Source organism: Mangifera indica, chromosome 14 (assembly GCF_011075055.1).
Source record: "Mangifera indica cultivar Alphonso chromosome 14, CATAS_Mindica_2.1, whole genome shotgun sequence".
Classification (NCBI taxonomy): Eukaryota; Viridiplantae; Streptophyta; class Magnoliopsida; order Sapindales; family Anacardiaceae; genus Mangifera; species Mangifera indica.
Genome location: NC_058150.1, coordinates 12,764,174 through 12,776,556, shown reverse-complemented (window position 1 = coordinate 12,776,556; position 12,383 = coordinate 12,764,174). Strand labels below are relative to the sequence as shown.

The following is a 12,383-nucleotide window of genomic DNA, read 5'->3' as shown; positions in this document are numbered from 1 at the left end:
AAAGTTTGAGGGTCGATTGAATAGAAAAAAGTAATATTCTAAAACTAAACTAAGAAAGAATTGTGATACTTTTAAATCTAGAGAGAAAATATGATAAATTTTTAATTTTTTAAATATTTTTATTAAATAATAATTTTATTTTTAATTTTAATAGAAAATTTTAATAAATAAATAAATATTTAAGTTTTTTAACATTAACGGGTGAAAATTAAACTTTCACTAAACCTTGGTGGGAAATAGTGCTTTGGCCTAAAAGGTATAAAGGAACTTGAATACCATTACCAAATCCAAATTATCTACATCAATTTCCATCCCACTTCTCCAAACAATATCGAATTAATTTTCCAATTTCCATTCTCCAGCTCCACTCCGGTCTCTCCCAACCCAGCGCATTATTCCTGAAATCTTTCAAAATCAGCGACCGGCAACGGCCAAGCGAGTGGCGACCAACTAAGAGGAACAAACGAGACTATGCTATGATAATCAAGATGAGGAACGATCGACGGACGATGAGGAGAGACGAAATCCGACTGACGGAGACCAGGCGACGAACTGAGAGGACGACCGACCAACCGCCGACGACAAGAACAATATCTGACCAAGAATCGAACAGAAATTGGTAAATCCTCATTTTTATGTGTTTTTTTAGGTTTCAGCATTGACTGTTTTTGATGCCGGGGTTTTATCTTTTTCTAGGTTTCAACAGCTTTGTTCCATCAAAGTCAATCCTATTATTTGGATTGGTGGTTTTATCGTTCTCTTAGCTTTCTTAAACCCTGGTAGCTATGATGGACTATAGCCAAAGTTTGCTCCTACTTTTTTTTTTTTTTAAAATTATGATGTAAAGGAAGCCTTTGAAGTCTTGATATGATATAGAAGCAAATTTTTATGTATAATTACTGGTATATATATTGGTTAATCAATCCTTTCTGATATTTTAAGGATGTTGTATCATATGAATAATAGCTATTAAGACGTATCACAGGTTTTGCCATGTCTTTTCCTTTTTGTTTCCCCATTCTGTGATTTTTTTTTTTTTTGGTACTCTAATTGAAAATTAATAAAATAATTAGTCTTTGTTGTTATTGCCTTTGCCTTCATGTTAGCCTTGTTGACTATTTAAATGACTTACTGATGCATCCTTTTTGAGTTTTCATCCAATATCTCAGTCTCTGTTATAAGTTTCTGACTCTTTTGGCAGGAAGAGGAATGAAGAGATGTTGTTGTTCCCATTTTTGCAAACAAGCAGGTCCATATTAACGCTCTTTTTTAACTTTTTAAAGATTCATAGACAGCTTGGCATGTAGTATTTGTTTTTTGAACATAAATGAGAATGACGACCAATGTATTACTGCCTTTGTTGTTGTTCTGAGAATAAAAGGTTAAAATGTTATTATTATTGAGAGGAGACTGTTCATTTATGGTTCATGTCTTGATGTTGCTTTTTCATATTATTTTTCTACAATAATTTCCTTTTTGTATTTCTTCCATTTTTCCAATTTATGAGTGTGGCATAGTATAATGTTCTGATGCTTTGATATTGGTGTTTGAAATTGTTTAACAAACAAAAGTATCATGTGAGGTTCTGGTAAATACAAAGACTTAGACCATTGCCTGTAAAAACCGCTACCCTAAGGTGCTGATCAGAAACCATTAATTTGTTTTTTTTTGGTTAAGTATATATAAAACCCGCTTCTTTGTTTAAATTTTATCCTGTTATAATCACTAGAGCTCTAGCAATCTAGCCCTTTTCAATCAAGTTAAAAATTCTGTTTTTGGCATTTCATAGAAATCTCCCTGCAGTGAATTATTGAAAATTATTTGCAGTTATATTTGCATAATCCTTGATGATTATCTTTTAACATGATCACTGATGAATGATAGCATTCAAAATGTACAGCAGAGCTGAAAGATTCAAACATGGTCCTGTTAAGTGTACAATATTGAATCAGGTGTGGGAATTAATTTAAATGTGAACATATAAGACATGTGATGGTATTCTAATAGCATATGCCTAATTTGTGACTGTGGGGAATGTAATTTTGATAATCTTGATGTCATTAATCTATTAAATGCAGGCTCTTGTTTCATCATGGAAGAAGGGTGGTACAATGTTCATATTTGATACAGTAATGCTTCAGTCATTTCTTCATTTGTTTTATGTAGTTATTTTTGCATTGTTTATCTCTCTTCACAAATTGTAGGTACTTGAAGATGCAAGTCAAGCATGAAACACTGGATATACATGGATTCTTAGGTTACTTGTAACAATATTTAATTTTTATTGTAGGGAGAGATTATCATAATAGGAAATTTAACTTGTGAATATTGATTGTGCTTTAAAATACTACAATGATGTTTACTATAGGTGATGTGCCTTTTCCATTGCATGTGTCCTACTTTTTTTTTGGTCTCGGTCATGGTGATAGTAATAACCAGTATGATTTTGAGGAGAACATAAACTTTGCTGTCCATCCATCATTACAAGGGGGTTCTCACAAAAATCGCATTGCTGCTTTTGCCATAGCCTTGAAACAAGTAGCAACTCCAAAGGACAAAGCATATATGCAGCAGGTGAATGAAAATGTCCTGGCCTTAGCATCTGCTTTATTGAGAAGGAAATGCAAATTGGTGACTGGGGGCACTGACAACCATTTGTTGATGTGGGATCTGACTACTTGAGGCTTAAGTGGTATACTAGTTTGAACCTTTTCTTCTGTTATTATAATACTTCCTAAACTACTTACCCAAAAAAAAGAAAAAAACTTCGTAAATTATTTGCCTTTTGCAAGAGAATAGATGTTGGTATCTCAAAACTTTGTTACATCATGGTTATGCATCGATCTATTCATGTTGGTTTAGTAATTAGAGCATTGTGTTTTGCTGATGATCAATTCTTAACTAACACTGCTTTCTATGATCTTTACTTGAAAATTTTGGACATGCTAATTAAGTGATAAATTTGTAAATATGCTATGATCTATGCACATTTTAATCGTATCTTCTCTCTTTACAATTTGTAGGTACTTGAAAATACAAATAAATCATGAAACACTTGATTGTATATGATACATAGATTAGAGGGAGAGATTACTACAACAGGAAATTTATATTTTTTTTCTTATTTTTTATAATTGTGAATCATATAAAAACTTCTAGATAATTGTGATTAGAACATAATCAATGTTAATGAGTATATTTTGAGAATCAAAATTTTTATTATCAATATTATTATAACAATAAGGATATTTATCATTGATATTATATTTAGTGATAAGTAAATATTGTCATAATAACGGGGTATTCATTATTGATTTATGTTTGGTAATCAATATATTGTTATAACAATAGGAATATTCATTATTTATATTATATATAGAAACTGATAAATATTGTTATAATGACGGAGATATTTATCGTTGATATTATTATTTTTAACGACAAGATTTATACCTATCGTTATTTATATTAATGATGAGACTTTTCGTCCCCTTATTAATACTTTTAGTGGTAGAAGTTATAATGACGGTCAACGATATGATTTTTCCCATCGTTAATGATCTTTAACAATAAGAAATGGAGTTTTAACTACTAGTTTTGCTCTTGTTAAAAACCATTTTTCTTGTAGTGCTCTTGAATTGGCTGCTGTTTACTGCTTTTGTTGCCATCCTCCCTCTTGTCTTTGGAGCCTTTGTGTCTGGTAGTTCTCTTTTCCCAAGTTGCCTGGAGCCCTGCTCTCATTCCTCTGCTCTGGAAGTTCAGTCTGCTGCTTTCTGTCTTGCGTGCTATGCTTGCCTGTCACCTGGTGTGCCCTATGGTGGTTCCATGGTATGCAGTCATGGCTGCTCTCCTGACCAGGTCTTTGTTTTCCTCTTGCTGCCTGCTTTGGAGTTTTGGCTTCCAATTGGTCTATTGGATGCCTCCTGCTTTTGGGTGTTCTTTCTTCTTGGGATGTTGGGTTTCCTGCTGTCTTTTTTGGTTTTGGGATGACTGTCTGTTGCTGATTTATTTGGCTTGCTTTGGTCTTCTTTTTCCTTTCCTTTGGCTTGCTTTCTCTTGATCCTATCTTTGGCCTGCTTTTGATGGTTTTCAAGAGAGAAGCAAGTTTGTCTTGTTGGTCATATTGTTCTCCGCTGTCTTTGCCACTTGTGGTTTAGGCGAGGTTTGATTGTACGAGTCTCTTTGCCCTCTTTGTCTATACATACTTAATAATTAAAAAAAGAAATAGGCATTGCCAAGTAGTGCCATTCTTGCGAGTGTTAGATACTAGCTTGTTAAGTTAATATTTCTCTCTAATAGATTATGCTGTTTCACGTACATAATAATTGTTAATTTGTTACTTTCTCTCATAAAAGTAATTTCAATATACGTCACAAACCTTGGGAAATATTCACTTTCAGTAGTATATTTGCTTTTAAACAAATTATCAACACACGCTCATATGCGATAGTGTTGTTTTATATCATCTCTCATCTGTCAAATTTATTAACACGTAATTAGGATCTATCATTTCAACCTCAGAAAATGCTTCTTCATACCCCAATGCGCTTCCAAGCACCTCTAATTCATCAAAATCCATTTATTAGGAAGGCCTTCATGAGAACTCACCTTCTTGCCCCATGGACTTAGCTTTGTTTGTCAAGTACAAGTATATTTCTTCTCCACTTTGCCATATTGATCAACTTAAAAACAAACTCTCAAAGTGAATAAGTTGACCCCGGTTTACTGGAAGAAGAGGGGTGGAATTTCCCCACCAAGCTTCAATTATTTATATACATTCTTTTGTACTTTCTAAGCTCCAATCTCAATTCTTTTGTACTTTCTAAGCTCCAATCTCACTTACCTACACATTTTTTTTTTCCACCTTTTTCTCCAATAATAATTCATTTCATATAGTTGCCTTCTTTAAATCTACTATTAGCTACTAATAAATGTTACGACGGTTAATGTACACACTTTTAAGTATATAATTGAATATATAGATAATATGTGATCATGTAATTAGATAATACAACTAGCCAAAATGTCAACTTCCACCACTAAGGTTGCCACATCCAAGAGCAGAAAAAAAACTCTATTTTGCTCTCTTAATTATCACAGCCATAATATAATATAAAATTATTCGCTAATTAAGAAGTATTGGTATTAATTTCATTAAAACCGTAGGATTAATTCCATCAAGATTATACTTAATTACTATTGTATTCATCTGCTGATAGTGTCTTTTAGAACTCGAATCCAATGGAATATAATCATGACAGATTAAAATTAGGACATTTAACATAGAAAATTATTATACGAAGTTTTTGTATTCAGGACTTCATGGTTTCTGATCCACCATTTTCCTAAACTATATGGTTTTTGCTCTCCCTTTTTATATGAATTTTGATGCCGTGGTGATTGCTTGGTGGCTCTTGGTTAATGTCATGGGGTGGCATCTTTAATTTGGCATTGAATCTTTATTTTTTGAATTTTTGAATTTAAGTTTTTAATGTAAAGATATAAAGCATATTGATAAAATAATGTAAAGTTTTATTTAAGTTTCCCATATTCTTTTTACAAGGGGTATATTAGGTTTTACTTGAAAATACTATAGAGAAAATGAAATTGACTCATATTTATTAAGATTTCATTATATTAAACTAGTCGGTTCAATCGGTTTTATCGAGATCAATGATCTTACCTAACTTAGATAAAACCAATTTTTGTTTCAATAGTTAGATTGCTTTCATTTGATCCTAAAAGTTGGGAAGAAGATGTAATTTTTATTTAATTTGTGTTCAAAGATTTTTTTTTTTTTGTGTGTGTGTGTTTTCCACCAAACTAAATTAGATTTTTTTCAATATTATTTAGATTTTATATTTAATAATTAAATAAAATTTTTGTTTTAAATATTTTTTAATATTAATTCAAATAGTAAAATAAAACTATTTGGGATTACAACATCTTTTTCTATATATTTATTTATTTATTTATATTTATTAATTCAAAAAATAAAGTAAAACTATAATATGTTTTTATAATTTAAAACTTAATTTAAAACAATGAAAAGTAGAGATTCTATGAAGAACATGATAAAATACATGAAGAAATACATATTAATGTACTTTTCTTCATTTAACAGTTGGTCAAACATATCTTTATTTGTAATTAATAACAAAAAAGAAATCTTTGTAATATTTATACTATTTGGCAATAGAAGCCATATTTAAGTGATTCAATTGTTTGATTAGTCACGGACTTTTCTTTGATAACAATTGAAACAATTTAATCATTTATTTCTATAACCAATATGATCACTGGAATTGATTTTTGTGGTGATAACTTATATTTTTAATTTAATTTTTTAATATTTTCTGGTGTTTTATCTTTCAGTAATTTTAATTTATTTATAAAGGAAATAATTTTTTATATAAAATATTGATCCTTTTTTAAATTAATTTTAATTTCACGATTATTTGTTGAAAGGGAATGGGAAAAATAAAACATATATTTTTATTTCAACAAGTTCATTACATACAATCATGGTCGTTCAACCATACTTTTGTACATGTCATAGCATATTTTAAGTCATCATCCAAATTACCATTATAAATATCAACAAAGCCATCCTCAAAATGAACATCATGAATACGACCAATAATAGGAATGGATAAGAAATCCCGAGCCATCATAGCTAATGTTGGATAAGTTAGAGAATTATAGCGCCACCATTCCAATATATCAAATTTTTCATGGGCAGAAACCTTGGAATCTGTCAAATAGCGCTTGAATTCTGATTTTGATGAAGCAGCCTCATTTGCATTTGCTCTCACCATGGAAGAATTGTTGACATCCCCCGCATATTCATTGTAAATATTTGTAACATCATCCATGATTTTCTTCAAGTGTAAGTCTCCCTCATTATCATAAACTTCATTGTAGAAATCCTCTACAATATCAAGTTTAAATCTTGGATCCAGAATCACTGTGATTATAATTACCAACTTAAAGTTGTTGCAACATTCATCAAAAAATTTTCCGCAATGTAATACAGCATGGCGAAAGTACCGATTTTCAGTATTTTTGAACTGTAGCATTTTTGAAAAAATGTCATAAACCATAGGGAAACACTCGTTTGCCAACTTAGAATCTCTCAGTTTCCAAATATCCTTTTTTATATCTTCAACCACTACCCAAAAACTGTGCAGTGAAGTAGCGTCATCCCAATCAAAATTGGAAGACGTGAAATGAGGATCTATGCGCTTCAGTTCACAAAATACTTCTTTATATCCCATTGCCCAATCAAGCAATTTGAAATAATCATAATCAAGACGAAGCAGTTGGAAATCATCATATTTGGAAGTCACTTCTTTACCCATGGACTCAACTTGTTTTACCGCTGAGTCAAACTTGTCTTCGTTTGATAATGTCATGTAGTAGTCTTTGAGTTCCCTCACTTCAGACATAATATTTCTGCTCCACGTCACATTTTCTACTGCCAGTACAAAATCAGATAATACTAATGGATCATAATCCCCGATGACAGGAAGTGAAACTCTTTCATTAAGCCAATTGGTAAGCTGATGTACCATATCTTCTGATGCATTGTTCCTCTGATCAACCATAGACAAAATTTTTGTATCTATGTTCCAATCTTCTATCAAACGCTTTAGAGAGTCTTCATCACTATCATAATTCTCCAAATGAATAATCCTCGTCTTCAATTTCCATTTATCATCAATAAACCAAATCTTCACAAACCTAACATCATCGGCCCTTATACCATTTCCAATTATTACATTAAAACGACCAAAAAGTTTATTTAAATATATGTGTAACTCCTTTTTCTCTTCATTATAAACCTCAAATATATACTCTTTTATGTTGATCAACCCAAATATCACATCTTTTTTGTTGATCAACCCATATTTAATAACCTTTCGGGCCAAATTAGAGTGATTCAACTCTTGATCAACCATAATAATGTCTTTCACTTTATTTGTTACTTTATCTAGATTTTTCAAACAACTTTTTTGATGATTCCAAAGATGCGTAGTTCCATTCTTACTTGATCCATCAAAATCTTTCTTACAGTATTGACACTTGGCCTTAACCTCCTTATCTTCGTTTTCATACTTTAAGAAGTGATTCCAAACATCTGACCTCAATTTTCGCTTTTTATTCGTCCCCATATTAATCTCTAGATTTGGAATAGGTTTAAAGTTGACATTTTGCTCTCTTATTTGAGTGATTTCCTGTTAACATACAAACAAATTTTCACTTGATAAATAATAAAATGCAAATGACTAAATATTATTTATTTTTCTATTTAACGTGACAACCCAACTAGCAAATAACTGAATGTATTTATTTTTCTTTAATTGAGGCAATATGTTTAATAATTAATTATATGAAAACAATTTCACTAAAACATTACTATTGTATAATTAAAAGAGAGAGAGCGAGAGAAATGGTTACCTGTTCATTGATGTGGGGATTAGATACAAATGCGTCTCCCTGCCGTGCTAAAGATTCGATCACCTTTGTGTTTTCAATTAAATAAAAAGGAAAAAATTGCAAGTGTTATTCCTCATAGGTCAATATAAAATCATATAAACTATTCCTAATACAACATTAACGAAGAACCTGCCCACGTTGTAGATCTGTTCCTTCACATATTTAATAGAAGGAAGAAACTATGTCACTTCAGATCGGACAAAACAGGAATGAAAACATTAACATCAAAGGATAATTCCTCATAATTAAGTAAATTAACCACTTCATTATTTTCTTGAATTAAAACAAAAAAAATAGTTATTTTATTTGATATGATTTCACTTAAATATTTACTCTTACTCTTGGAACATATAATAAAATAAAATAGAAAACCAAAACAACAAGAACATTTTTGTGATGATAAAAAGTTTCAATTCTCAACAATGAAGGACCATAGAATGTTTACTTGTATTTGTGGTGGAAGAGATTGAAGGTAGGTCATGGTGTCATGGAGGGTTCCATCATTTTCAGGGCTTGAGTTGTTCTTGCACCATTCAACTAAATCTTGAAAATGCTTGATTCCCTCACTGATTTTCATCTTTCCAACCTATGCACATAATAAATTACACACACTATCAGAGAGATAAAATTTTGTATGAATGAGAAAATTAACAAATACTTACTTGAAAGTAAAGACGAGCATCAGATCCAGTTGATATTGGTTCCATCTCTTTCCTCACAAATGAAGCTAATTAATTTCGATATGAATCAGTGAAAAACAGAGAGCTACCCTTGCGTGTATGTATAGAAATTAGAATCAGTGAGTGGTTGCCAACAAGTCAAAAGGTTTGCTGGTCGTTGGATTTTGATCTGCAAATTTTCTTTCCACCGACAAGCAAATTAAAATTAAATTAATACTTAAATTTATATGAAAAGTAGAGTAATTAACTGAAGTTTTAATAAATTATAAACCATTTTTGCTTGCATCTATGTCTGGAATATTTCACGTCAGCATGACACGTTAATGGTTCTAGAGTATTGAAGAAAATTTGGTTTGAATTGTAAACAAAAGAATTGCCAGAGAGATAAATTGGGCTGCCAGAGATATTTTTTAGATTTTATATTTCATATTTAAATAAAAAATCCAAATCATATTTAATCAAAATCTATGATCATGTGTATATGCAGAGTATCGGGTTTAACTTCCACCAATTACAAAAATTAAAAAAAAAAACTCCTTTTCTTACAATAGGGTCTGCCGGTATGGGATACTGCAAGCCTTGAAGTGCAAAAGTTTTACTCTAATCTCTGCGCAAGGAGGTTTGATCAAATTGAATCAGTCGACCCAATTTGAATTTAACTTTGAGTCTATCTTAATCAATTTAAATTTAAATATTTAAATTTATTTTATTTATAAATATAAATTTAATTTTTTATTCAAACTTTAATAAATACGTATTTATTTTATTTATAAAAATAAATTTAATATTCAATCAAACTCAAATTAAAAGTTAGAATACCTACGAAAGGAATCCAACCATACTTGAAAGAGCGTAAAACTTTCATTTTAGCCACATCATTTTCTGAAGTAAATGTGAAAAGTACAACACGTGATCAGAGCTATAGCTTTATTCGTGCTGTCTTATTGTTTTACTTTTCCACAAGTTGTCAGTATTGTCTTACTTTTCCACAATTAGCGCGTCATGGGTCCACACGCTTATCACTTTTCCACAAGCTGCCCGTATTATGATACTTTTCCACAATTAGCGCGTTATACGTCTACATGTTTATTACTTTTCCACTGACAACCAAATTAAAAGAGGAAAAGGGGCTTATTTTTCATTCAAATTTTAATCAAAATTTAAAAATATATTTATAATAAATAAAAAATTTAAATATTTATTTTTAAATTATTTTTTGTTAACAATAAAATTATTATTTTAATAATATTATTAAAAATATATAATTTTATTTTATTCTCTCTCAAAATTTTGAAAATTGTTTTTACCTCATACATCAACTTTGTAAAGTTATTACTTTCTCTTTAGAATTTAAAATTTTTAAGGTTTTTCTCTAGTCATCGGAGTCTGCTTTCCTTACCTATCTTTTATCAATGACCGAAGAAGAAGGAAGGGTAACCACTCATCTTTCATTTGACGCTCAGAAGACTATTGGTTTATCACATTCGAATGACACTCGGGGAATATTGCACAATTCGTCGATTTCAACCACAATGCTAGATTTAGCAATGACGTTGACGAGATGATGTCAGATGACTTCAAGAGATGTTGGGACGACATTGATAGACACTCAAACAACACAAGGGAGACGAATCGAGCGAAGTTGTACAATTTATACTATTATAATATAGTATAAAAAGGAATTATAATCTTATAAAGATGAAATAAATGGATTATAACTGGTTAATAAACAATAATCAAATCATATATTATATTTTTTTTAACAAGAGGTACCATTATTCTGTCCTGATTAGTAAATACGCACATTATTCGCATTCTCGTATTATTCGTATATTAAACACGTTCAAAAGAATTTTTGAACCTAAAACATATTAAACGTATATTTTATGCCCTTCTCATATTAAATGCGAATTATACATCACATTTTACGATTGCCCTATTTTTTAATTTTTGGTTAAACTTAAAGTACAAAATTATCCCTCTTATTTTTAATTATTTACATAATTTCACTACCATTTAAAAAAAACTCAATGGCAATTTTTTTTAATTCCTAACCCTAATTTTGTATTTTTCTCTCTTGTGACATGTACAAAGATTCACTCTGATTTGAAATCTAAAATCTAAGTTGATTAATTTGTTTGTTTTTCCCAACTAACTGGTATGTTACTTATTATACACAGAATTTTGATTAAGTATTATATTATATTAGGTTTAATAGTTAATTAAATACTTTACATTTGAATTGTTATATTGATTTTCAATAGGAGATTTGTGAAAAGCACTAAAATTATTATGATATTATCGTATTTTTAAAAATATATTATTGATGATATATCGTATTAAACTTGTATACGCACATATCTTCCCAACAAAATTATTTTATCTATATTCCAATCTTGAATCAAACGCTTTAGAGAGTCTTCATTTAAGGGTCCTTTATCACTATCGTAATTCTCCAAATGAGTAATCCTCGTTTTCAATTTCCATTTATCATCAATAAACCAAATCATCGCAAACTCAACACCAGAGTCTATCAAATTTGCAATTATTACATTAAAACGACCAGAAAGTTTATCTAAATATTTATACAACTTATTTTTCTCTTCTTTATAAACCTCAAATATATCACCCTTTTTGTTGCTCAATCGTTTAATAATCTTTTGTATGAAATCAAAGTCATGCAGTTATTGAGCAACCACACTCAACTCTTTCATTTTATCTGCTACTCTATTTTGATTTTTTAAACAACTTTTTAAATGATTTTTGAGATGTGTAATTTCATTCTTACTTGATTTATCAAAATCTTTGTTACAATATTGACACTTTGTATTTATCTTCTTATCTTTGTTTTCATACCTTGCAAAGCGATTCTAAACATCGAACCATGTTTTTCGCTTTTTATTAGTTATTACATCAATCTCTTAATTTAGAGTAGATTCAAAGTTAGTATTTTGTTCTCTTATTTAAGTGATTTCTTGTTAACATACAAACAAATTTTCACCTAATAAATAATAGAATGCAAATGACTAAAAATTATTTATTTTTCTATTTAACGTGACAACCCAACTAGCAAATAACTGATTATTTATTTTTCTTTAATTGAGGCAATATTATAATAATTAATTATATGAAAACAATTTCACTAAAACATTACTATTGTATAATTAAAAGAGAGAGAGAGAGAGAGAAATGGTTATATGTTCA

The 12,383-nt window shown here is 29.9% G+C and overlaps 2 protein-coding genes across 23 annotated transcripts in view; one reads left to right on the top strand and one right to left on the bottom strand.

The window, feature by feature from the left end:
- Nucleotides 1-272: 272 nt before the first annotated feature.
- On the top strand, nt 273-4,262 carry LOC123195464 (serine hydroxymethyltransferase 7-like). Of its 17 annotated transcripts, none has more exons than XR_006497466.1 (8): nt 274-619; nt 697-779; nt 1,202-1,249; nt 1,885-1,952; nt 2,079-2,129; nt 2,205-2,257; nt 2,528-2,692; nt 3,629-4,262. XR_006497466.1 is itself a non-coding variant. In XM_044609165.1 (7 exons), exons 1-6 carry the CDS (start codon nt 477-479, stop codon nt 2,680-2,682), a joined length of 621 nt encoding a protein of 206 aa, XP_044465100.1. In that variant the 5' UTR covers nt 274-476; the 3' UTR covers nt 2,683-2,692; nt 3,629-4,262. The 17 variants fall into 17 exon arrangements, 7 of the variants coding, with proteins under 7 accessions (XP_044465100.1, XP_044465101.1, XP_044465107.1 ...); XR_006497465.1 differs by having other exon boundaries at nt 2,369-2,692; XM_044609165.1 differs by lacking the exon at nt 2,205-2,257 and having other exon boundaries at nt 2,455-2,692.
- Nucleotides 4,263-6,472: 2,210 nt separating this feature from the next.
- The window catches only part of LOC123196219 (zinc finger BED domain-containing protein RICESLEEPER 1-like), an 80,184-nt gene continuing 74,273 nt past the window's right edge, over nt 6,473-12,383 (bottom strand). For 3 of the 6 annotated variants that reach the window (XM_044610150.1, XM_044610151.1, XM_044610155.1), the window contains 2 exons: nt 8,461-8,523; nt 6,473-8,237 (listed from right to left, as the gene is read on the bottom strand). In XM_044610150.1, the coding sequence (XP_044466085.1) occupies nt 6,513-8,237; nt 8,461-8,523 (1,788 nt within the window). In that variant the 3' untranslated portion in view covers nt 6,473-6,512. The other 3 variants (XM_044610153.1, XM_044610152.1, XM_044610154.1) reach the window with 3 other exon arrangements.

Excerpts from the sequence above, each read along its gene's own strand:
- LOC123195464 (XM_044609165.1), top strand. The coding sequence starts at position 477 with ATGATAATCAAGATGAGGAACGATCGACGGACGATGAGGAGAGACGAA. Across the intron at positions 780-1,201 it reads CTTAGCTTTCTTAAACCCTG|GAAGAGGAATGAAGAGATGT; the intron begins GTAGCTATGATG and ends CTCTTTTGGCAG. Across the intron at positions 1,953-2,078 it reads AGTGTACAATATTGAATCAG|GCTCTTGTTTCATCATGGAA; the intron begins GTGTGGGAATTA and ends TATTAAATGCAG.